The following is a 24,390-nucleotide window of genomic DNA, read 5'->3' as shown; positions in this document are numbered from 1 at the left end:
CGCAGGAGAGGCGTTGCCCGCCCGGGCGGCCCCGCACATGCGTAGTATCGAGGAAGCGGTGGCGGCCGCCCCGCCGGTTGGCTGCGGTCGCGCCTTCTGCGCATGTGCAGTCGGGACTGACGCGCGGTCCGGCCCCGCCCCTGCCGCCTCCGCGCCTGCGCCCTGCCGCCTCCGCGCCTGCGCAGTGGGCGGGATGTCGAGCCGCGGGAAGCGGGAGCGGGAGGCCCGGGCGCCCCCGCGGGGCCCGGGCGGCGGCGGTTCCTCCTCCTCCTCCTCCTCCTCCTCCTCATCGCGGGGCTCGTCGCGGAGCCGCCGGGAAGGGGAGGCGGAGCGGTCCCGGGGGCGGCGGGAGGCGGAGCGGGACCGTGGGCGGCGGGAGACGGCGGAGCCGGGCCTGGCCCTCCCGCTGCCGGTGGATCCCGCCCGTATCAAGCGGGAACCGGGCACCGGGTCCTGGGGGGGCTCCGCTACCCCCGCCGGCCCCGTGCGGGTCAAGCGTGAGCGTGAGCCTGATGGTGACTCCGATCCGGAGCCCGAGCCCACCGGTGGGGACCGGGAGAGCGGGAGGGGGGGTGACACCGGGGGGGGGGGGGGGGTGTGGGGAGAGGGGGGACACACACCGGGGTGTACGGGGGGACACCGGGGCTAATCCTAGGGGTCCCGGGCTCAGGTGCGAGGAGCGGGGAGGCAGGCAGCGGAGGGGAAGCGGGGCTCAGCCCCAGGGGGGCTTTTCGGGGTGGGGGGACATTTGCTCCATCTCTGATGAGAGGCGTCACCCTGGCACTAACGAGCCCCCCTTCATTAGTGAGCCCCCCTTTGCTAACCACCCCCCCTTCTCCCCCCCCCCCCCCCGCAGTGCGCTACGGCCGTTTCGACCCCGAGGACCAGCGCAGCCGGCACTGCCCCTACCTGGACACCATCAACAAGTGAGTTGGGGGGGGTGGGGATCAGGTCGAGGCTTTTTGGGGGTTCCCCTGGGGGCTGCCCCCTGAGTCCTGGGCGTCCCCCTGTCCCTGTGGGTCCCACTTGCAGCTCTACCCCTGTCCCAGGAGCGTCCTGGATTTTGATTTTGAGAAGCTCTGCTCCATCTCGCTGTCCCACATCAACGTCTACGCCTGCCTCGTCTGTGGGAAGTACTTTCAGGGTGAGCCCCCCCTCTCCCGGGGATCAGGATGCTGCTTGGGGGACACACGGGGTCTGCCTGGGGACCAGGGTGCTGTCAGGGGGGACATGGGGACACCCAGGGGCCAGGATGCTGCTGGGAAGGGCGTGGGGGATGCTCAGGGGTTGGGGTGCTGCTGGGGGGGGACACAAGGGAAACCCAGGGGCCAGGGTGCTGTGAGGGGGGGGACATGAAGGATACCCAGGGCCTGGGGTGCTGCTGGGGGACACACCCAGGGGCCAGGGTGCTGGGGGGGGGACACGACAGAGGGGACATCCCCGGACTGGGGGGAGGCACAGAGGACACCGAGGTGCGGGGGTGCTGCCGAGGGGGGGCATGGGGGCACCCAGGGACCAGGGTACTGCCTGGGGGGGGCATGGGGACGCTTGGGGGGGGCAGAAACAGTCTCCAGATGCAGGTGGGGAATGGCTTCTGTCCCATCTCCACCTTCTCCTGGTTTTCCATTCCCCCTCTCTCCTCTCTGGGGATTCAAGGCGCCCCCTGACCTCACCATCTCCCCCTCAGGCCCCCCCAAAGCCCCCACCCTCCTGCCCTGACCCCCTCCTCTCCCTCACAGGCCGCGGGCTGAAGTCTCACGCCTACATCCACAGCGTCCAGTTCAGCCACCACGTCTTCCTCAACCTCCACACCCTCAAGTTTTACTGCCTCCCCGATAACTACGAGATCATCGACTCCTCGCTGGAGGACATCACAGTGCGGCAGGGGGTTCTGAGCTGCCCTGGGGGGGGTTCAGCTTCGTGTCCCCCCCAGTTTTCTGACCCTGTTTCTCTCCTGCAGTACGTGCTGAAGCCCACCTTCACTGCGCAGCAGATCACCAACCTGGACAAGCAGGCCAAGCTCTCCCGTGCGTACGACGGCACCACGTACCTGCCCGGCATCGTGGGGCTCAACAACATCAAAGCCAACGACTACGCCAATGCTGTTCTCCAGGTATCGCCGGGGTTTGGGGGGGCTCCAGGGTTCATTTTTGGGGTGAAAAACCCCCAAACCCCACTCCTGGGGCTGGCAGGGATGTTTCCCGACTCCTCTTCCTCAGGCTTTATCCAATGTCCCGCCATTGAGGAATTATTTTTTGGAAGAGGAGAACTACAAAAGCATCCAGCGCCCGCCCGGCGACATCATGTTCCTGCTGGTGCAGCGCTTCGGGGAGCTGATGCGGAAGCTGTGGAACCCCCGGAACTTCAAAGCGCATGTCTCACCCCACGAGATGCTGCAGGCCGTGGTCCTCTGCAGCAAGAAGAACTTCCAGATCACCAAGCAAGGTGAGGAACAGGGTGGGATGGTGGGGGGATGCTGGATCCACCCCCCCCCCCGACCCTGGTTCTGATTTACTCTCTGGTTTGTAGGGGATGGGGTGGACTTCCTCTCCTGGTTCCTGAACGCGCTGCACTCGGCCCTGGGCGGCACAAAGAAGAAGAAGAAAAGTGAGCGGAGGGCAATGAAGGCCCTTGGGACACCCCCTCGGGTGATGCTCGTCACTCCTGGTGCCCCCCTGCAACATCCTTCTGTCCCCGCAGCCATCGTCACCGACGTCTTCCAGGGCTCCATGCGCATCTTCACCAAAAAACTGCCTCACCCGGATCTGGTGAGTACATGGAGGGGCAAAGCGGGGGGTTTCTTGGCCCCATGGGGGTCTGCAAGTCCCCCCCTCTGAGCCCCATGTCCCACAGCCAGCCGAGGAGAAGGCACAGCTCCTGCAGAATACCGAGTACCAGGAGATGATGGTGGAATCCACCTTTATGTACCTGACGTTGGACCTTCCCACCGCCCCACTCTACAAGGACGAGAAGGAGCAGCTCATCATCCCCCAGGTCCCCCTCTTCAGCATCTTGGCCAAATTCAATGGCGCCACCGAGAAGGAGTACAAGACCTACAAGGAGAACTTTCTCAAGCGCTTCCAGCTCACCAAGCTGCCTCCCTACCTAATCTTCTGCATCAAGCGCTTCACCAAGAACAACTTCTTCGTGGAGAAAAACCCCACCATCGTCAACTTCCCCATCACGTGAGTGGTGAAGACCCCTTGGGTGGGTGCTTGGGGTCGCTGTCTCCCTTTCCCTGTGCCCCATTGGGGGCTTGAAAGCATCTGGGGGGGGTGTAAGCACCTAGAAGGGATTAGTAAGCATCTAGAGGGAATTAGTAAGCATCTAAGAGGGGTTAGTAAGCATTAGTAAGCATCTGGGGGAGGGGGTAGTAAGCATCGGGGGGGGGTAGTAAGCATCGGGGGGGGGTAGTAAGTTTCTGGGGGGGTTAGTAAGTTTCTGGGGGGGGTTGTAAGCATCTAGGAGGGGTTAGTGAGCATCTAGGGGGGCTTAGTATTTGGGGGAGAGTTGTAAGCACCTAGGAGGGTTTTGGAGGCATCTGGAGGGGTTTGGAAGCATCCAGGAGGGGTTTGCAGGCATCCATGGGGGTCTGGAAGCATCTGGGGGGGGGGGTTGTGGGTGGTGTAGGGGTTCCTCTGGGGTTTGGGCGCTAGTGATGCCCAGTTGAGGGGTGTTGGGTGCTCCGGGGGTGTCCCACAGGAACGTGGACCTGCGGGAGTACCTGTCGGAGGAGGTGCAGGCAGCACACACCAACACTACCTACGACCTCATTGCCAACATCGTGCACGATGGGAAACCCTCCGAGGGCTCTTACCGCATCCACGTGCTGCACCACGTGAGTGTCCCTTGTCCCTGGTGGGGGGGGGTGTGACAATTGTGGTGACCCCCCCGCGGTGTCACCTCTGTCCCCTCCCATCCCCTCACAGGGCACCGGGAAGTGGTACGAGCTGCAGGACCTGCAGGTGACCGACATCTTGCCACAGATGATCACCCTCTCAGAGGCGTACATCCAGGTGAGGGGCTTTGGTGAGCAAGGGGGGGGTCCCGGGGGACGCTTGTCACCCCCCCAAATTGTCTCCTTGCCCCACCTTGACCCCCTCTTCCCCGCTCTGCCGCAGATCTGGAAGCGGCGCGAGGAGGACGAGACGAACCAACAAGGCGCCTGAGCCCCTCAGGGACATCCACAACCTCCCCTGGGCGTGCCTGTTCCCCCCTCAGGGGCACCCACAGCCCCCCTAAGAGCACCCATAGCCCCCCTGGAGGCACCCACAGCCCTCCTTGCCCCCAGTTAAAGGCCACCCTATGTATTTTTGTAACCGTTTTCCGCCTTTGCTCTTCTTTTGGGTGCAGGGGGCGTCGTGGTTTTCACAGCTTCTGGGAGGTGTGAAAACCTGCCTGCTTTCTGAGAAAGCTGCCCCCCCTCCGGCCCCCGCACCCTGTCACAGGGCCCCCGCTGCACCCCAAAACACCCCGAAAAATTGAGGACGCTGAGGCAGGGCAGTATCCAAGCTTTATTTGGGGGTTGGGACTGAGACACGGGGCAGGGGGGCTCCTTGTGCCCCCCCACTTCTACACCCAGACATGCTCCTGGCAGTGCTGCAGGGCCTGGGGGAGAGCAGAGCGGGGTGAGTTGGGGGGCAAGGCGGGCGCCAGGCCCCCCATCTTTGTCCCCTTTGTTGTCGTCGTCATCCCCCCGCCCTTGTCCCCAACTCACCTGGCAGCGGCGGGCGGCCTTGGGGCTGGAGCACCAGTAGGTTGGGCCCAGGGCACAGGGTCCTGGGTTTGGGGACAGCGCGGGGAGGGGGTGGCCCGGTCCCAGGTCCTGCAGGGTGGGGACACAGGTGTCAGAGGGGTGCCCTGGTACCCCCCTCCAGGGTGGGGACACCCCCGGGAACCCCCTCCCCAGGGCTGTGAGGTCCTCAGTGCGTCCCTTGGGGCTGTGGCACTCTCAGTGCCCCACCTTGGGGGGGGTCCTGTACCTGGTGGCACCCCTGAGCGTGTCCCCTGGGGGCTGTGACACCCTTGGGGACCCTGGCATGTTTTCTGGGGGTGTGACGCCTTTTGGGGACCTTGCTGTGTCCCATGGGGCTGTGACACCCTGGGACATATCCCTCGGGGCTGTGACACCTTGGAGGGTGTCCCCAGGGGCTGTGACACCCCAGGACTTGTCCCCGGGGGCTGTGACACCCTTTGGGTCCCTGGCATGTCCCCTTGTGTCTGTGACACCCTGGAGCACAACCCTCAGGGCTGTGACACCCTTGGGTGCCCTGTCATGTCCCCAGGGACCATGCCACCACCCGCCCCCCCCCGCAGGCACGTCCCCAGCAGCTCATCTAGCGGTGCCACCCCCACCCTCGCCACCCAGTGCCACCACGGCCACCCGGTCACCCCACTCACCTCGGTGCCGGCACAAGCAGCTGGCGAGGCCGCGGCAGCCCCGAGGGTCTGCCGGGGAGGTGACAAAGGGGCGTAACCATCCTCGGGGCCGCAGGTGAGGAGCAGGCGACAGAGCAGGCGGGGGGCCAGGCGCCCCAGCACCCCCTCCACCAGCAGCACCCCGTACCGCTGCACCAGGCACTGGCACGCGCCCACCACCACCACCGGCAGCACCCGGCATAGCTTTGTTGCCGCCTCCGCCACCGCCTCCTTGGGGATGGCAGCCTCGGCGCGGGCCAGGAAGGTGCGGCACAGCCAGCACAGCGGCAGCGGTATGGGCAGGGCCTTGCTGGCGGCGACCTGGGGACAGGTATTCACTCTGGAGACTAATGGTGGGGCTGTAGCCATGCTTGCACCCACAGAGAGACCTATAGGTTCCCAGCCGTGGCCGTGCTTATGCCCGTGTAGGTGCCCACAGCGATGGCCCCAGGGCTGCCCGTGTTCATGGCGCGTAGAGGCCCTTAATGATGCCCATGTGAATACCCGTGGGCGTGCCCCTGTAGAAGCCTATGTAGATGCCCCCATAGATTCCCATAATTATGCCCACGGAGATGCCCATGCCTGTGCTGGTGCCCCCGGGCACCCACCGCCCCCAGCCCTGAGGACCTGTACCTGCAGGCGGGTGCTGAGCGCCCCAAGCGGGGGCATGGCTGGGGCACCCCCCGGCTCTCCCGGGCACAGCTCCAGGTGGGCGCAGATGGCTGAAGGCTTCTGGGGGGCAGGGTGAGGGCACCCAGCGTGGGGCACCCCGCACCCTGAGGTGACCAGGATGGCACAGTGCCCCCAGCACCCGTAGGTGTCCCCGGATGGACAGTGGCCCCAAGCACCCCGAGGTGACCCAGATGTCACGGTGTCCCAAACCCCAGATGGCACCCCCTGGTACCCCAGTTGGCATGGTGTCCCCAATCCCCCCAGCACCCTGAGGTGTCCCCAGTTGGCATGGCGTCCCAGCACCCCGAGGTGTCCCCAGTTGGCATGGTGTCCCCACTCCCCCCAGCACCCCTGAGGTGTCCCCGATACCCCCAGCACCCTGAGGTGTCCCCAGTTGGCATGGCGTCCCAGCACCCCAAGGTGTCCCCAGATGTCATGGTGTCCCCACTCCCCCCAGCACCACTGAGGTGTCCCCGATACCCCCAGCACCCTGAGGTGTCCCCAGTTGGCATGGCGTCCCAGCACCCCAAGGTCTCCCCAGATGTCATGATGTCCCCAATCCCCCCCCAGCACCACCAAGGTGTCCCTGATCCCCCCAGCACCCTGAGGTGTCCTCAGCTGATGTGGTGTCCCCGATCCCCCCAGCACCCTGTGCCATCCCCATCCATCTGCCACAGCACCCATGGGTGCCCACTCACAAGGTGCCCCTCGAGGTCGATGAGGAGGAGGCTGAAGTACTCATGCACCAGGTTCTGGCAGGGTGGCACCATGCTGGGCACCGGCAGTGCCGCGCACTCCCGCCGCAGGAACCCCTCCACGGCTGCCTGCGCCCACGGCCACCATAGCACCTGTGGCAGCACCCACGGTGGCCACCCCATGCCCACCCCCCATCCCCACAGGCACCTTGGTGGCCGACTCGTTCGCCATGCGGGTGAGTAGGGTGACAATCTGCTGGCAGTCGGCGCACACGTCCTGCGAGAGGTGGCACCGGGCACGGGGATGTGAGACATGGGGATGCAGGGACGTCTGATGTGGGGATGTATGGCGTGGGGTGTGGGATGTGGGGAAATGAGCTTGGGGACGTAGGGAGATATGGCATGGGAACGTATGGCGTGGGGGAATGGGGATGTGGGGGTTTGGGGACATGGGGGAATGGGGACATGTGGCATGGGGACATGGGGGACAGAGGTGTGTATGGGGATATGGGGGGGCATGGGCCGTGGGGGCATGGGTGTACTGGGACACGTGGGGGGAGTATGGGGCCAAAGGGCGGGGGTCCTTTGGGGGTTTGTGGGGCAGGGGGCTCTCACCGTGGCTGGGGGTGCCCAGGCGTGGCGGGCACAGTGCTCCAGGGCCCCGCAGCGCAGCGCCGTCTCCCAGCTCTGGCACCAGGCGGAGGGGGGCACCCCACAATGCCCTCCCGGCACCCCCAGCCCTGCGGCCACCGTCAGCACCCGGCATCCCCACCCCGGCCTCGCAGGGGACCCAGGTGTCTGGGAACTCCCACCTCAATGCTCCCCCCCTGCTGTCCCATCCCAACCCAAGACCCCAAGAGGGGACCCGGGTGTCTGGGACATCCCCCCCCCGCTGCCCCAAGCCCCCCCCCACCCTCAAGAGTGGACCTAGATGTCTGGGTCCTTCACTCTCAGTGTGAGTCTCCCCCCCTCCCTTCACCATAGGGCCCATGGGGAGCGTGCACCCAGCTTGGGGAGGGACGAGCCAGTTTTGGGGGGGCACCCAGCTTTTAGGATGCACCCAGCTGTAGGGAGGGGGATGACCCAGCTCTATATGGTGCGCCCAGTTCTGGGGACACACACCCAGCTTTAGGGGGCACCCAGCTTTGGAGGGGGGCACGCAGTTTTGGGGGGGTACCCAGGCTGGGGTTGCGGGGTTCCCTACCTGGGGTGGCACAGAGCAGGGTGAGGAGGAGTGCCAGCACGGGTGATGGTGCCATGGCGGTGCTGGCAGGGCCAAACCCTGCCGGCCTCTTATAGCCCCAGCGGGAGGTGGCCGCTGGGTCTGTGCCAGCACCACGGGGACACGTGCGCCACGGCCACGGGGACACCTGGGGGCTGCCACCCTGTGTGTCCCCCCCGTGGCCCTGCTGGCGTCCCCACAGCCCCGTGTCCCCCATGGCCATGTCCCCATCAGGGTCACCGTGTCCCCATCCCACCCCGGTGCCTATGGTGTCGGGGGACAGACACAGTGCTGCTCCTGCGGTGACAAAGACTTTATTGAGCTGGGAGGGACGGGGTGGCCTGTGGGGGACGACGACGGGGGGGGACGACGTTGGTGACATCAGGTGCCTTCGGAGCCGGCTGGTGCCTGGGGTGGGAGAGGTGGCAGCATGTCCCCAAGCCCCCATGTCTCCCCATGTCCCCATGTTCTTACACCCCCATGTTCCCATGTCCTCGTCCCCTCACGTCCCCCCATGTCCCCATACACCAATGTCCCCATGTCCCCAAACCCCCATGTCCCCCCATGTTTCCACGTGCCCCCACGTCCCCTGTGTCCCCATACCACCGTGTCCCCCCACATCCCCCCAAACCCCCATGTCCATGCATACCCCCATGTCCCCCCCCACATCCCCATGTCCTCCCATGTCCCCATACCCCCATGTCCCCCCCATCCCCGCATCCCCCCGTACCCCCACATCCCCATGTCCTCCTATGTCCCCATACCCCCATGTGCCCCCATGTCCCCCCAAACCCCCATGTCCATGCATACCTCCATGTCCCCCCATATCCCATATCCTCCCCTTGTCACTGCATCCCCCCAAACCCCCATGTCCCCACGACCCCCATGTCTCCCCTTGTCCCCATGTCCCCTGATACCCCCATGTCCTCCCATGCCCCCTTACCCCCCTGTCCCCCCCACATCCCCCCATACCCCCATGTCCCCACGTCCCCCAATACCCCCATGTCCACCCCACATCCCCCCATACCCCCTTGTCCCCCTGTCCCCCCATGTCCCCATGACCCCCATGTCTCCCCCTTGTCCCCACGTCACCCCATACTCCCATGTCCCCATGTCCTCCCATGCCTCCTTACCCCCCTGTCCCTCCCAGACCCCCATGTCCCCACATCCCGACGTCTCCCCCTTGTCCCCATGTCCCCGCACCCCACATTCCCACACCCCCACATTCCCATGCCCCCCCCATTCCGCTCCCACCCGCTGCGACAGCACCCATGGGTGCGCCACCCCCCTCCAACCCCCCCGGCCCTGCTTTCCCGTCAGGGCTTTGAAGCGCCGCGTCCCTGCCCTCTGCTCGAGAGCCCTCGTGGGCCGGGAGCGGCCGGGACGCCTGGGTCCCCTGGGGGGGGGACACGGGACACGCACGACTCACCCGCCTCAGGGTTGCCGGGAGCACCAGTGCAGGTTGGTGCAGAGGTGGGTCGGGCTCTCGTGATGCTTCAGAGCCGCCTCGATGGGTGCCAAGGCGTGGTGAAGGAGGCGGCGGCACAGCCCGGCCCCCACCGGCAGCCGCCCGCACACGCGGTGGGTGACGCGCGCCACCCCCGCCTGCCGCACACGTCAGCGCACGAGGGTCTTGCACGGGGGGGGGGGGCATCGCCTTGCACGAGGGCATTGCATGGGGCGGGGAGGGTCTTGCGCAAGGGTCTTGCATGAGGGGCGTCACTGCACACAGGGGTCTTGCACGGGGGCATTGCATGGGGGGTATCGCCTTGCACGAGGGCATCGCACAAGGAGGGTAGCACCTTGCACAAGGGCCTTGCACGAGGGTCTTGCATCACTGTACACAGGGGTCTTGCATGGGGGGCATCGCCTTGCACACAAGTGCATTGCACAGGGGGGATCACCTCACACGGGGGCATTGCACGAGGGGCATCTCATGGGGGGCACCACGGGTGGGGGGGCAATGCCTTGCACAGGGCCATGGCCTTGCACGGGGGCACGTCGCACACGGGGGGGGCTTTGCACGAGGGCAGCATCTGGCACGAGGGCACCACGTGTGTCATTGTGTGTCCCCCCCCCAAGTCTCACCTTGTCATTGGGGTCGACCACAACGTTCCGGAGCGCCTTCACCACCCGCTTGCAGAGGGCGCAGCGCACGATGCTGGAGGGCAGCCCCTCCCCGCTCTGCACACCCACATCATCTCAGCACCCAGTGCCAGCCCAGTGCCACCAGTGCCCGCCCGGTGCCACCCCAGTGCCCTCATGGGTGCCCTCCCAGGGCCTGCCTGGTCCCCCACGGGTGCCCCCCTGCCCCCACGGGTGCCCCCCCCCTTGCAACCCTGTCCCCCCCACCGTGTCCCCTCACCATGATGTCATCGTCACTCAGCTGGAGCCCATCCTCGTCCTCAGGGTCGGGGGGGGGATGCTGGCCCCCCAGGGTGCCCGGCCAGGGCCCCCCAGCACGCACCAGTAGGGTGCCCGGGAGGGGCCCCTCGGCTCCCACCAGCAGCAGGGCTGAGCAGTGTCACATCAGGGGACACGTCCCCATGCCCCCCCCCAGCCTCCATGTCCCCTCCTGTCCTTGTCCCCCCATGTCCCTGTCCCCCCAGTGCCCCTCACCCTCCTGTACCCCCATGTCCCCGTTGTCCCTGTCCCCCCATGTCCCCATCGCCTTCATGTCCCCGTTGTCCCTGTCCCCCCATGTCCCCATCGCCCCCATGTCCCTGTTGTCCCTGTCCCCCTCCCATGTCCCCATCGCCCCCATGTCCCCATTGCCCCCATGTCCCTGCCCCCCTCCCATGTCCCCATCGCCCCCATGTCCCCATCGCCATGTCCCTGTTGTCCCTGTCCCCCCCATGTCTCCCATCGCCCCCATGTCCCTGTTGTCCCTGTCCCCCCCATGTCCCCATCGCCCCCATGTCCCCATTTTCCCTGTCCCTCCCACGTCCCCATCACCCTGGTCCCCATCTGCCCCATGTCCTCACATCCCCGTCACCCCTCATGTCCTTGTCCCCCCTTTGTCCCCAACCCTCCATGTCCCCATCCTCCTGCCCCCCCTTCCCCATGTGCCCCTATGTCCCCATCCCTCCATGTCCCCTCTGTCCCCTCTCTATGTCCCCCCCATCCCTGTCCCCATATCCCCATCGCCCTGGTCCCCATGTCCTCCATGTCCCCACGTCCCCACTCCTGTCCCCCACAGCCCCACGTCCCCTGTCCCCGCCATGTCCCCATCCCTGTCCGTCCCCCCCCCCACCCCTCCCTGTCCCCCTGGGAGGGGCTCCGCACCAGTGACCCCGGTGAGCAGGGCCAGCAGCAGCGGGGCCATGGTTGCCTGTCCCCAAACCCCAGGGGGACTTTTATATCCCCGCAGGGTGGGGTGACACCCGGGGTGATGGCAGGAAGGGGCCCCCCCAAAAACCACAGCAGCTGCAGCGGTGGGGGGGGATGTCAGGGGGATGCACACATCCGGGAACAGCGGCCCCCGCTCACAACTGCTGGGGGGCTGCGAGCTTCCCCCTGCAGTGCCCTGGGGGGGGACATCAGGTGGCTGGGGGGGACGAGGGGGCTTGGGGGAATGGGGGAGTCCTTGGGGACCTGGGGGCACATTGGGGGGGACAAGACGAGACCATGGGGACTGGGGGGGACATGGGGAGACAAGGAGAGACCTGGGGTGGGGAGGACATGGGGGGACAAAGGGGGATGGAGGAGGGACCTGGGGGTCTTTGGGGGATGTGGGGGGCTCTGGGGGGGGACAAGGGGACACTGTGGAGACCTGGGGGGACTTTGGGGAGCGGGGGGGGACAACAAGGGGACACCGTGGGGACCCAGGGGACGTGGGGGGAGCAAGGAGAGAGCAGGGGGACATGGGGGCACTGGGGGGACATGAGGGCACAGGGGGATGTGGGGCGCTGGGGCGGGCTGGGGGGGGACAAGGTGGGATTGGGGGGATGTGGGAGGGCAAGGGGGGGAGACTAGGGGGGACATGGGGGAGGGAGGAGGGACTTCAGGGACCGGGGGGATGGGGGGATGACAAGGGGACACCGTGGAGACCTGGGGGGACTTTGGGGGGGGGAGACAAGGGGACACCATGGGGACCCAGGGGATGTGGGGGAGCAAGGAGAGAGCAGGGGGACATGGGGGGCTGGGGGGACGGGGACAAGGTGGGATTGGGGGGATGTGGGAGGACAAGGTGGGGGGAGACTGGGGGGACTTGGGGGGCTGGGGAAGATAAGGGGGGACCTGTGGGGGGACAAAGGGAGCTCGTGGGGGGACATGACGGGGCAGTGCCACCTTCCAGTTCCCGGCAAGCCTCGGGGCCACCGCAAACCCCAGAGCCACCGGCGGGGGGGGACGACACACGGGGGGGCCCTGTCCCTGTCCCCAGCCCTGCCCCCCCTTTCCTGTCCCTGTCCCCGCTCCCCCCGTGAAGACACAAACCTCCGTCAGCCAGGGCCCCCCCTCCTTCCCCTGCGGCACTGGGGGGGGGAAGCGGGAGGGGGGAAGCGGGGGGGGGACGACAGGGCAGAGCCCCCCCGGCTGCAGCCGGGGATGCTGCCGCGGCCGGTGGGGAGGGGACCCGTCCCACCGCCCCCCCCGCCACTCCCATGCACCCCCTGACCCCCCCGGCCCCGGACAAATGCAGCCCCCCCCCCCCCCCCCCAGTGCCCCCAGTATCCCCCTGCCCTCATTTCTCCCCAGTGTTTCCAGTACCCCAGTACCCCCAGTATTCCAAGACTCCCATTCCCCCAATACTCCCAGCGCCCCAGTTACCCCCCAGTACCCCCCCAGAACCACCCGTGCTGCCCAGTATGTCTCAGTACTCCCAGTACACCCCAGTACCCCCAGCGTCCCCCAGCGTCCCCCAGTATCCCCATTACCACTATTACCCTCAGTTTCTCCAGTATTCCCCAGTACCCCCAGTATCCCTCAGTGCTCCCAGTATCCCCCCCAGTACCCCCTAGTGCCCTCATTACACCCAGTATCCTCCAGTGCCCACAGTAACCCCCAGTGTCCCCCATATACCCCAGTGTCCCCCATTACCTCCAGTGTCCCCCAGTACCTCCTGTTATCCCCAGTATTCCCCAGTGCTCCCTCTACCCCCAGTTTCCCCAGTATCCCCCATTACCTCCCATTATCCCCAGTATCCCCCCAGTGCTCCCAGTACCCCAATAACCCCCAGTATCCTCCAGTAACCTCCATTACCCCCAGTACCTCCCAGTACCCCAATAACCCCAGTACCCCCCATTACCCCCAGTAACCTCTAGTGCCCCCCGTACCTCCCAGTACCCCCACTATTCCCAGTATCCCCCAGTGCTCCCAGTATACTCCCCAGTACCCCCAGCATCCTCCCAGTGCCTCCCAGTAGCCCTATATACCCCCAGCACCCCCCATTACCCCCAGTAACCTCCATTACCCCCAGTATCCCCCAGTGCTCCCGGTATCCCTCCAGTACCCCCCATTACCCCCAGTATCCCCCATTAACCCCATTACCCCCATTACCCCCAGTACCCCCTCATTACCCCCAGTACCCCCAGTAACCCCCATTACCCCCAGTATCCCCTCATTACCCCCAGAACCCCCCCAGTACCCCCAGTCTCCCGCCCCAGTGCCCCCATTCCTCCCCCGCGGCCTCCAGCCGCCAGGGGGCGCCGCCGCCACCGCCTTCGCTCCGCCCCGCCGCGCCAAGATGGCGGCGCCCACGGCTGCCCGGGCGCTGCGGGTGAGGGACGGGACGGGGCTGGGGGGACACCGGGGGGGGGGCACCGGGGGCTCCAGGCCCGGGGGTATGGGCTGTGGGGGGCTCTGGGGACACCGGCTGTGGGGGGGACACCGGGGACACTGGGCATAGGGGACACCGGGTATGGGAGACCCTGGGGACAGCGGCTGTGGGGGGCTCTGTGGACACTGGATATGGGGGACACTGGCTGTGGGGGGACACTGGGCATAGGGGACGCCAGGCTTGGGGCACACTGGGTGTGGAGGGCACCAGGACACTGGATATGGGGCCACCTGGTATGGGGGGCACTGGGGACATTGGGCGTAGGCCTGGGGGACACTGGGTGTGGGGGACGCTGGGGATGGGGGGACGCCAGGTTTGGGGGGCACTGGTCACAGGAGGCTACAGGGATACCGTGTCGGGGGGACTCTGGCAATGGTGGCTCCGCTCTAGGGACAGCGGCCAGGGGGTCGCATGGGGGACACTGGGGACACTGGCCCTTGGGGGCACGGGGGCCCAGGCAGGGCCAGACATCCCCCCCCCCCAGCCGCTGTGGGGTGCCCGCTGTCCCTTACCCCTGTCACCTCACCAGGCAGTGCCCCGCATCCGCCCCATCCCCGAGGGCCCCCGCCACCTCCACACCACCCCCGCCTGCCTCAAGGTAAGCCCTGGGGGTGCCCCCTCCCCGCCTCCCCTGCCGGGTCCCCCCGCTTCTGATGCCGCCATCCCCACAGACACGGGCGGCGCGCGTGCGCGTGGGCAAAGGGGACAAGCCGGTGACCTACGAGCAGGCGCACGCCCCCCACTACATCGCCCACCGCAAGGGCTGGCTCTCCCTGCACACCGGTGGGTCACCCCACATCCCACCCCGCCACACCCCGGGGACAGGGGGGACCGGGATGGGGCGGCGGGGACGGGGGCGTGTGGGGCACGGGGGGCCCGCGGGCATCGCGGGGATGGGGTGTTGTGGGGACGGGGATGTGTGGGGCACACGGGTATTGCGGAGGTAGGGATATGTGGGGCACATGGGCATCACGGGGGGTGGGGACAGGGGCACGTGGGGCACGAGGGCATCTGTGGGGATGGGCCACGGGACTGCGTGGGAACAGGGACGTGTGGGGCACATGGGCATCGTGCGGGCAGGAGCACGTGGAGCACACGGGTATCGTGGGGATGGGACACACGGTCATCGTGGGGACGGGGACGTGTGGGGCACATGGCCGTGGCGGGGCCAGTGATGTGCGGGGCGGGCACACGGTGATGGTGTGGCCAGTGTGACCCGGCGAGGCGTGTCAGTGCTGGCACCAACCGTCTCTGTGCCCGCAGGTAACCTGGCCGAGGAGCCAGGCGCAGCGGAGCGGGCGGTGGAGGACGCCTTCCTGCGCCGATTCTTCTATGGCACCTTCCCCGGCGTCCTGGCAGACGAGGTCGTGCTGAAGCGCCGCGCCAACCTGCTGGTGGTCTGCCTGGTGCTGGCGCGGGGTCTGCCACCTGCCAAGCTCTACTTTCTGGTGGGCTACGCCGAGACCCTACTCTCCCACTTCTACAAGTGCCCCGTGCGCCTGGAGCTGCAGACAGTGCCCGGCAAGGTGGTCTACAAGTACCTCTAGCGTCCGGCGGTGCCCCCCCACGGTGGTGGTGGTGAATAAAGCAGGGGTTTGTGCTCACCCTGCCTCGCCTGTGGGTCTCGAAGGGGTTGGGGGGGGGCACCCCATCGCCGTGGGGTGGGCCTGGCCCCGCGACGCCCCTGTGCCCCGAATGGCCCCGTCCCTGCGGTGCCCGTGTGCCCCCCGTGTCCCTGTCCCGATAGTGCGCACGTGCCCCCCACAGCCCCAGCGCTGTGCTGCCTGTGTGCCCCCCGTGTCCCTGTCCCCACAATGTCCACGTGCCCCCCGTGTCCCTCTCCCAATAGTGCCCATGTGCCCCACATGTCGCTGTCCCCATGATGCCCATTGTGCCCCACACGGCCCGGTGATGCCCTCGTGCCCCATGTGGCCCCATCGCTGCCATGCCCACGTGCCCCACATGTCCTTGTCTCCTGTGCCCCCCACAGTCCCAGCCTTGGGGTGCCCATGTGCCCCACATGTCCATGTCCCTGTGATGCCTGTGTGCCCCACAAGGCTCCATCCCTGCCATGCCCTCGCGCCCCATATGTCCCCATCACCCTGGTGCCCATGAGCCCCACATGTCCTGGTCCTGTGTCCCCGTCCCTGCACAGACCCCGTGACGCTTCAGAGCCAAGATGTGGTTTCTATATAGAGGTGCCCCTGCCCCTCCCTGGCCATCCCAGTTAAACCCAGTCCCAAATCTGAGAAAACCAGTTTAAATACGACAGCAGTAGAAAAAGTGGCAGCAGGAGGGGGCGGTGAGGGGCAGCGGGGCTCAGCCCTGCCTGGGGGTCATGGCCTTGTCCTTCTCCTTGTCCTTGTCCTCAAAGCAGGCGTTGCTGAGGGCCAGCCCCACACCCTGGTCTGCGCCAGCTGCCATGTCCCCCTCCGTGTCCGCCGTCGTGTCCCCCACCAGCACCTGTGCGCTGGGTCTCTGTGAGGACAATAGGGGACAGCGGAAGGCTGCCATCATCCTCCTGGGGGGAACATCAGGGACAGGGCACCGTCCCCAGGGGGGGCAGGGGGGTCCTATCCATGTAGCTGAGGAGGACAGGGAGGAAGATGAGGCCGTGGGCCAGCCCCACCAGATGAGGCGGAAGAAGATCTGAATGAGCGGTGCCTTGGTGAAGGCCAGCACTGCGATGCCAGGCAGGTAGGTCATGGCCACCCTGGCCACAACCTGCGCCCAGGACGGGGTCAGCGACAGCCGGGTCACCCTGTCCCTCCTGTCCCCGGGGAGGGAAGGGGGTCCGTGCGGCCGTCAGCCCCCCATCCAGTGCCCACCCACCTTGCTGCCCATGTTGACGGTGGCCTCGGTGGCTTGTTCCACCCACTCGGGCTTGGTGCCGTGGGCGAAGGTGCAGGTGATGTGGGACATGAACTCCACTGAGATGCCCATGGCCTGCGGGGACGGGCTGTCACCCAGGGGCACCCATGGGTGCTCCTCCAGGCTGCCACGGGGTGGGGGGGGCCCATGGCTGGGCATGGCTGGTGGGCGCCCATCCTGTGCTTGTGCACCCTGCGTGTCCCAGTGCCCTGTGCCACCCTGCACGCCCCAGGCTGCTCTGTCCCCACGTCATGCTGTGCATCCCATCTCCTGCCACCTCCTGTATCCCCAAAGCCACCCCACATGCCCTGCACCGTGATGAGGTCAATAAGGGACCATGGTGTTGTAGGGGACGTCCCAGCAGGGCCATGGTGTCCACGAGGACCACACTGATGGTGACGATGGTGGCTGGAGCTGCCTTCGCCCCTTCCCCTTTGTCTGCACCTTTGCCGGATGATCCCCTTGCCTGCGACCCTGGGATGGGGGGGGGGTTGTGGGCGAAGCAGAGGGGGGACCCCATGGGTGTTGGGGGCCCATGTCAAGCTGATGCCACCGGCTCGTTCCCAGCAGCTGCCTTGCTCTGCCTGTGCTGCCTTCACACCTGCTGCCTGTTGGTGCTTCGTTAGCTGGGGCTTAATTTCCTGCCCTCTCCCTCGACAAGCAGAGAGTTGTGGAGGGGGGTGATCCCTCCTGGGCTGCTTCTGGTTCTTGGTGTGTGGGAGCAGAGTGGGGTGCTCCCTGTGTCTCCCCAGATCATCTCACCCTGCCTTCAGGTACTCAAAGGTGAAAAAATCTGTCCTAATGGGAGTGACTGGGGTGATAGGAGTGGATTAAAATCACCATTTGCCTCAATGTCCCACCCAAAAAACCTGTCTGTGGGGCTGGGAGTGCTTTGGGGGTTCTGAGGACCTTTGAGGTGTGCTGGGGGGTCTCGGGGGGGGGGGCAAGCACTGGAGTGGGGAGGGGGACAAGAGACCCCCATGGCCCTGCAGTGCAGCTGCATGTGGCTGAGCTGCTTTTAAGGATGGAGGCTTGTTCTTCTGAGGTATCGTGGTCCCACAGTTGGTTGGTGGTCCCGAATCTATGGGGTAGGCTGGGGGAACGTGGGACAGGGGGGATGTGGGATAGGGGGACGTGAGCTGAAGCCAAAAGCCATTGCCCGGCTGGCACGACCGCAGGAGGCGCAGCCCCACCGTGATCTGCCAGACTTGCAGCTGGCCGTGTGCTGCGTCCAGTGCCCGGTGGGAGCTTTGGGAGAGGCTCTGGGTGCCGGCATGCTCCTGCCCCGAGTCCAAGCGGGTCTTTCGTGATTGTTAGTGGTGTTAAGGTGGAAGACCTCTGGTGAGAGAGGCGATTCCTCTGTCGCACCCCTGAGTGGGCAGGTGTTATATTAAAGCTCTCCTAAGGCAATTAAGAGCCCTTCTGGATAAAACATAGGTGGTGAAGACCAGGCAAAGCCATGAGCTGGTTTCTGTTGCTTTTTTTGCCACTGCTAGTGTTTGTAGCAGCTCTTAATATTCAGAGCTGCTGGTGGGGGGGACTTGTCATGGCCAGAGCAGCTGTGGGTTTAGGAGAAATCCCTGCTTGGAAGCTCTGTCCAGAGTCTGGGGAGCGTGCCAGCTGGGAAGGCGATGGGAACTTGAGTCACCCTGGCTGCCTTGGGGAGATAGTTGCGGGCACAAACGTAATAACTGTCGTCTCTGATGTCTGCGTGTTTGTATGTGTTTATATGTGATGTTTGTGTTTATATATGATGTTTGGAAAGGGAAGGGTCAGTCCAGTGCCATGAAAACCTGTGAGTTTTCCCAGAGCCCTTTAGAGAAAGCTGCTCTCTGTGCTGGTAGTGGTCTGTGCCAGGGTAGGAGCCTTTATTTAGTGCTTTGTTTCCTCTTAGCTTTAGTTTTGGCCTAGAAAGTGTACAAATCTCTCTCCCTTTTTTTTTTTTTTTTTTTCCTTTCCCACCCCGCTGCCCTGAGATAGAACGCATTCATCTTGCCCCACAGCCTGCGATGGCTCGTTTGACTCCTGCAAATGCCTCCGTGCTCCCCAGTGAGCATGTCAGTGCTCTCGGGGGAGTGAGGACGTCAGGTCCCACTCCTGGGGATGGTGGCAGTCAAAGAGATGGTGTCATTGTACCATGGTGCCGAGGCGGCAGCTCTTGCTGAGAGTAGATGGGGGTTTTAAAACCAGATGGCTGCAGTTAAAGCAGTCCTGCTTTTCTAAGCCCTGGGAGTGAGGTGCCAAGGCAGCGGCACTGGAGCCCTTGAGCTGGTGGACAGGCAGTTTGGTTTGTGGTCCTGAGTGCTGTTTAGCAGAGGCCACTGCTGGGAAACTTGTGCAGATAAAATGGGGAATGCTGGGCTGGAGATGCAGCCATGGGGCAGCTGGTGCGGGACAGGGATGGTCCCAGTCTCGGTTGTTTCTCCTGCCTGTCTGGCTGTGTGTGCATCTTCACTTGTGTGCCGATGTGGATTCCGATTTCCCTTCCCTTTCTCTTGCAGGCTGTACCCAGCTGCTGAATGAGCTGCACGTGACTCTTTCCTTCCTTCCAGGACTGGCTGGCCAGCATCACCCAACCAACCCATCCATCCCCAGTCTGAGGGTAAGGCTTTGGGGACCACCTCGGGAGAGCCTTTGGGCTCCCCTCCCCACCTCTATCATTAAGCTCTTGGCAGCATTAAGTAACTGTCAGCCCCAAGGGAGGTGGGCACTCTGCCTGGCTTGGAGCAAGTGTTATTTTGCCCTGGGACATTTCCATCTACTTTGATTTGTTTCCTGAATGTGGGCTTAGTGCTTATCAGCAGCCTGGTGCTGCTGTTTATCCCTTGGAAGGGAGAATTTCCCTAAGAGCTTATTGATGCTTGAATTCAAACTGCCTGGGGTTGTGCAGAGGAGGTAAAGTAAGGTGAGATGCCTGATGTGGTGTGAAGTTTGAAGTGCTGGTAATGCAGCTTGCCAGAGCGCCCTGCTGTCCCCCTATGTACCCTGAAGGGCAGGGCTGAGATGCTCCTCGTGTACATACACGGGTGTATGGGTGATGGCTTGTGCCTGTAATACCTGGGAGTGGGGGGGCTACTGTCACCTGCATCCCTCTGCTGCCCCAGCAAGCAATGGGGGGGGGGGCGTGTGCAGGCAGCGGGGCATGTCTCTGGTCCCTCCTCCAGACAGAGGTGGTAGTTTGTATTAGGGCTGTAAAAGTCCTTATTGGGGATGGACTGCACGGGCTCCCCTGTGGAGAAGGACCCCAGAAAATGCCTGAAGGGGAATAGCTCTTTCCAGGCAACATAAGAGCAATATAAATGTGTCACATAAGAAAAAAGCACAGGTCCTGCTAGCCAGCAGCTGTCCCTGCAAGGTATCATTAAGCACAGTCAGTGTGCAAGTGCACTGGCCTCTCTGGTGGTGATGGCCGAGAGCTGGGGGCTGTTGTGCTCCAGCCCCTGTTGGACTTGACGATCTTAAGGGTCTTTTCCAACCTAAATGGCTCTTGCAGGCAGTGACAGTGCTGTCTCATAGCCCCTCCAGCAGCATCACCCCACCTTAGCAAACAGTGACTGAAAGTCTCAAGGGGCTCAGCCCCCCCACTGCACCCCCCAGAACAAGGCAGACAGGGACACACTGGAACAGGGGTCCAGTACAGGGTGATGGAGGGACCAACAAACAGCTCTAGTGTGTGAGCCAGGGCTGCATCACCTGCAGCACAGTGTGTGGGGAGGTGTCATGGTATAGAAAGCTGGTGCTGTTTTGCTCTATCTAGTAGGGGGAATAGAGGTGATAGGCCCAGGCTCTGCTCAGCAGAGCCCACAGAGGGGACAAGAGGCAAAGGACAGGGAATAAAGCACCAGACTCTGAGTACAAGAAAATATTTTACTGTGAAGCTGATAAACTGCTGCCAGTCCTCTTGCAGCCAGCTGGAGTTCTGAATATCTGCAGCACCTTCCACCTGCCCTCACATTTCTGCTAATAGAGGCAAGCCGGAGCTGCTGCTGTTCCACAACCCTTGGGCTCTCTGACACACTGCAGCAGCAGGTCTCACTCCCCAGAAGCACACAGCAGAGTGTGCCCCACTCTCCTGCAGTTGAAAGGAGCAGGCTTGGACACAGACAGCCCTTGGCACACAGGTGAAGGCAGGCCACTTTGCGGGGGGAACAGCAGCAGCAAGAAAAAGATTCCTAACTAACTCTCCTTTTCCTCTCCCTGTAGCTGAGTAGGAAATACAGGAGCTAGACAAGCAAGCCCCAGGGCAGAGGACATGAGCCAAGTGGGACACACAGCCTCTGCTACACAGGGAAATGGTGACAAGCTCCAGCCTAAGCCCACAGGCTCAGTGCCCAGCCGTGGGCAGTGGCTTTCTCACCATTTAGCTTAGCATGAGCACAAGTCTAGGCTGGAGGAATAAAGCCAGCCCCAGCAGCATTAGGACAAAGCTGAGACTTTGTTCCCTAAGCACTGCCTTTGAACCAAGGGGACCACACAGCCCTCCATACTGGCACATGTCCTTGCTCCTCTCTCCTACGCTAGCATAGACTATGAAGCCAGACTTCAGCGCACGCTCAGGGCTAGCTGCAAAGTTAAGTGAAGTGCATCGTGTCAGCACCGCAGGAGCACAAGTTGCTGCCTCCACTGCAGCAAGGCCTTAGGACCACCAGCACCATTTGTACCCCCATCTATCCCCAGCTGAACATCAGCATGAACAGAGACAAAGCACTTCTCTCAAGCCCAGGACCAGCTAAGATTCACTTTATTAGCAGCTCTGGCTTAACAGAGCCCTGGAAAAGAGCCCACAGGCAAGGACAAAGCCAGATACTCAGACAAGGGAGATAAATAGCTCTCCAGCCTGCAGCTAAGGAGGCCAAAGAAAAAGGGGGAGAAGAACAGGGTGAAAACAAAGCACCCCAGGTTTCAGTGAGCCACACCCCCCCTTCACTGCCCTTTCCTTCCCCACAGCTTTTGTCCACAAGGACACTCTTCTCCTGGGCACCTTCTCCAAGTCCACATGGCACATCACCAACATCCTACAGGTCAAAATGATCTTTGATACACCCAAGGTAAGGGGGGGAGGCAGCCCCCCAGCCAACCCTTAACAGCTTCATCCAGAACCAGGACAGGACCTACAAGCTCTTCAGGTGCTCCAAGGCAGAAACCATCATGTGGAGAAGCAGCCAGCCATCCAGCCCCTGGAGCTCAAGACCTTCCTCAAAGTGGGTAAGTGAAGCAAGCTCAGCTCCCAGCTCAGCTCCCAGCTCAGCTCCCAGCTCAGCTCCCAGCTCAGCTCCCAGCTCAGCTCCCAGCTCAGCTCCCAGCTCAGCTCCCAGCTCAGCTCCCAGCTCAGCTCCCAGCTCAGCTCCCAGCTCAGCTCCCAGCTCAGCTCCCAGCTCAGCTCCCAGCTCAGCTCCCAGCTCAGCTCCCAGCTCAGCTCCCAGCTCAGCTTGGGGGGGGGGAACACCCCCCCCTAGCCCAGCCAGGCAGCCCCAGTCTGAGGTGCCCTGGCCCAGTGGATCCCACCAGCCCCCCAAGAAGACTTCCCCCCCAGTGTGGGAGCAACAGCCCAAGCCTCCTGCCAGAAGCCTGGAGCAGCAAGACACCTGCAGAGCTATAGCAGAGAGCACAGGCCCACCCCCCTCCTCTGCTAGCAGCTCTTTTAAGTGCTGCATTCTTCCTCCATGCCTGGGACTGGGGGGGTCCCAGCAAGAGGGGGGTCCCCCCCACCCAGGGGGGCCCCAAAGCCCAAAGGAGGGGCCCCAAAGCCCAAAGGGGCCCCCCCTCAGACCCCCCTCCCAGCAGAGGGGGGTCCTCCCCCTGGGGGAGGGGCCCCCACGCAGGGAGGAGCCCCGCAGGGAGGGGTCCTCCCCCGCAGGGAGGGGCCCCCAGTCACACATCAGCCCCCAGTGCATGCCCGCCCTCCCTCCCCCACCAAAAAAAAAAAATTTTTTTTAAATAATCTCAAACACTTGAGATAGGTCCAGCAACGCAGAGGGGCCCCCACCACGACGGGGGAAAACCCCCCGAACAAATACACCCGACTCTCTTCCTTTCCCCCCCCCCCAACACCACAGCACCCACAACAAACCGCAGTCAACACACACAAAAACCGGCAAACAACAACCTCAAGGGCAGAGGACCCTCAGCCCACTCTCTCTTCTTCCCCCCCCCCCCAGGAAACACCTCCCCCACGCAGAAGGAGCCCACCCCCTTCATCATCGAGTGGATCCCAAACATCCTCCCACAGTCCCGCATCGGCGAGCTCCGCATCAAGTTCCAGTACGGCCACCACGGCGGTCCCCAGCCCGGCGCCGACCGCCGCCCCCCCGCCGCCGCCGAGCCGGCGCTGGAGCTCCCCCCCCTCACCGCCATCGCCTTCCCCTGAGCCCCCGGGGGGGACCGGCACCCACCCGAACGCCCGGGCCAACTCCGCAGCGCTGCTTCTCCGCCGACGCGACCGCCTGCGAAAAATAAAACATTCACGCGGCGCGGGTGCCCCGAGCCTCCCTGCGCCCGCCACGGGAGGGGGCAGAGCTGGGGGCTGCAACAACCCGGGAACCCCCAGGCGGGGGGGGTCACACCGAGGGCGGCCCAGCCTTGAAGGGGGGCTTCGGCCAACACCTAGGCAAGGGGGGGCACAGAACGGCGGGGCTCCAGCCACCCCTGGGAAAGAGGGGAGGGAGAGAACGCCCAACCGCCACCCCCCCCAGGGGCTCCGAGGGTCCTTACCCGGGTCTCCCCACCTTGCGGAGCCCACCGCCCGCTCCTCAGCTGCGGGAGCCGCACCACGTCCTGGAAGACAAAAAAAAGACAGCACCCCCTGGGGCTGTGCGCCCCAGCACCCCCCCGGGGAACACACAGCCCCCCAGGGCACGGTCACCGACACCCCAGCCAGGGCCAGCAGAACCAGAGGCACCTTACCCCGCACTTCATCCATCCCTCCTCCAGCAGAGCCGAGGACACGCACCCGCGAGGCTGAAAGACAAACACGCGGGGCCGCCGCGTGCTGGGGGGGCCGCCCGGGACCCCCCCGCACACGCTCCAAAGACAGGGCCAAGCCCCCCCAGGCGTCACCTGCTGCCTGGGGGACAAGACGAAGGGCCCCCCGCACCCGCGGCGGAGCGGCTCCACAAACCGACTCTGCCGGGGCACGGAACCCCCGGGGTTCGCTCATCCGGGGCTGAGCCCGGCGGCCGAGCTCCGAGCTCCACCTGCAAGAGAAGAGAGCACGCAGGCACAAAGACATCAAACTCCAGCCCAGCGACCCCCCCGAAGCCCCCCACTCACCTTCCCCTCGGCCCCACAACAGGGCTGGGGGGGGGGAGGCGCAGCACCCACCTGCAGATAAACATCCTGATCCGAGCCCCCGGCTCCGCTTCTCCGCCAACACAAGCACCTGCAAAAATAAAAAATTCACACATCCTGGGTGCCCCGAGCCTCCCTGCACCCACCACGGGAGGGGGCAGAGCTGAGGGCTGCAACAACCCGGGAACCCCCAGGCAGAGGGGTATCACACCAAGGGCAGTCCAGGCTTGAAAGGGGGGGCTTAAACTAACAGCCAGGGCTGGAGGGCACCCAGCGACCAGGACACCCCCTGCTCACAGCAGGATGGAGACACAGCACCCCACAAACTCACCTGGGGGGCAAGGGCACCCACTGGTGCTGTGCCCCCCCCCAGCAGCTCTCCAAGCCAGCACCCACACAGGATGGGATCCCCTCAAAGGCAGCTCTCTTCAAATGCCTCCCCGTAG

At 64.5% G+C, this 24,390-nt stretch overlaps 3 protein-coding genes and 1 long non-coding RNA gene across 5 annotated transcripts; 2 read left to right on the top strand and 2 right to left on the bottom strand.

Annotated features, from left to right (window-relative positions):
- The first annotated feature begins 22 nt into the window (after positions 1–22).
- Positions 23–4,324, top strand: USP39 (ubiquitin specific peptidase 39). Its single transcript, XM_069801226.1, has 12 exons — positions 23–545; positions 857–926; positions 1,050–1,144; positions 1,740–1,876; positions 1,961–2,113; positions 2,220–2,445; positions 2,530–2,607; positions 2,701–2,768; positions 2,854–3,185; positions 3,703–3,838; positions 3,930–4,016; positions 4,122–4,324. The coding sequence occupies exons 1-12, from the start codon at positions 38–40 to the stop codon at positions 4,167–4,169; spliced, it is 1,938 nt and encodes a 645-aa protein (XP_069657327.1). The 5' UTR covers positions 23–37; the 3' UTR covers positions 4,170–4,324.
- A 209-nt stretch (positions 4,325–4,533) lies between these two features.
- On the bottom strand, positions 4,534–8,152 carry SFTPB (surfactant protein B). The gene is made up of 8 exons (XM_069801364.1): positions 7,990–8,152; positions 7,401–7,525; positions 6,994–7,062; positions 6,789–6,914; positions 6,046–6,150; positions 5,401–5,724; positions 4,718–4,825; positions 4,534–4,608 (listed from the first exon to the last, which is right to left on the bottom strand). Exons 1-8 carry the CDS (start codon positions 8,042–8,044, stop codon positions 4,573–4,575), a joined length of 948 nt encoding a protein of 315 aa, XP_069657465.1. The 5' UTR covers positions 8,045–8,152; the 3' UTR covers positions 4,534–4,572.
- A 5,524-nt stretch (positions 8,153–13,676) lies between these two features.
- LOC138688746 (small ribosomal subunit protein uS3m-like) lies at positions 13,677–15,390 on the top strand. Of its 2 annotated transcripts, none has more exons than XM_069801225.1 (4): positions 13,677–13,726; positions 14,316–14,384; positions 14,458–14,569; positions 15,050–15,390. In XM_069801225.1, exons 1-4 carry the CDS (start codon positions 13,694–13,696, stop codon positions 15,331–15,333), a joined length of 498 nt encoding a protein of 165 aa, XP_069657326.1. In that variant the 5' UTR covers positions 13,677–13,693; the 3' UTR covers positions 15,334–15,390. The 2 variants fall into 2 exon arrangements, with proteins under 2 accessions (XP_069657326.1, XP_069657325.1); XM_069801224.1 differs by having other exon boundaries at positions 13,679–13,726; positions 14,271–14,384.
- A 6,204-nt stretch (positions 15,391–21,594) lies between these two features.
- Positions 21,595–22,151, bottom strand: LOC138688747 (uncharacterized). Its single transcript, XR_011327603.1, has 2 exons — positions 22,102–22,151; positions 21,595–21,905 (listed from the first exon to the last, which is right to left on the bottom strand). It is a non-coding gene; the product is annotated as an uncharacterized lncRNA (long non-coding RNA).
- Positions 22,152–24,390: the final 2,239 nt, after the last annotated feature.

The sequence above is a fragment of the Haliaeetus albicilla genome, chromosome 13 (genome assembly GCF_947461875.1).
Source record: "Haliaeetus albicilla chromosome 13, bHalAlb1.1, whole genome shotgun sequence".
Taxonomy (NCBI): Eukaryota; Metazoa; Chordata; class Aves; order Accipitriformes; family Accipitridae; genus Haliaeetus; species Haliaeetus albicilla.
Note: the sequence above shows the minus strand (reverse complement) of the source record. Positions and strands in the feature narration are given on the sequence as shown.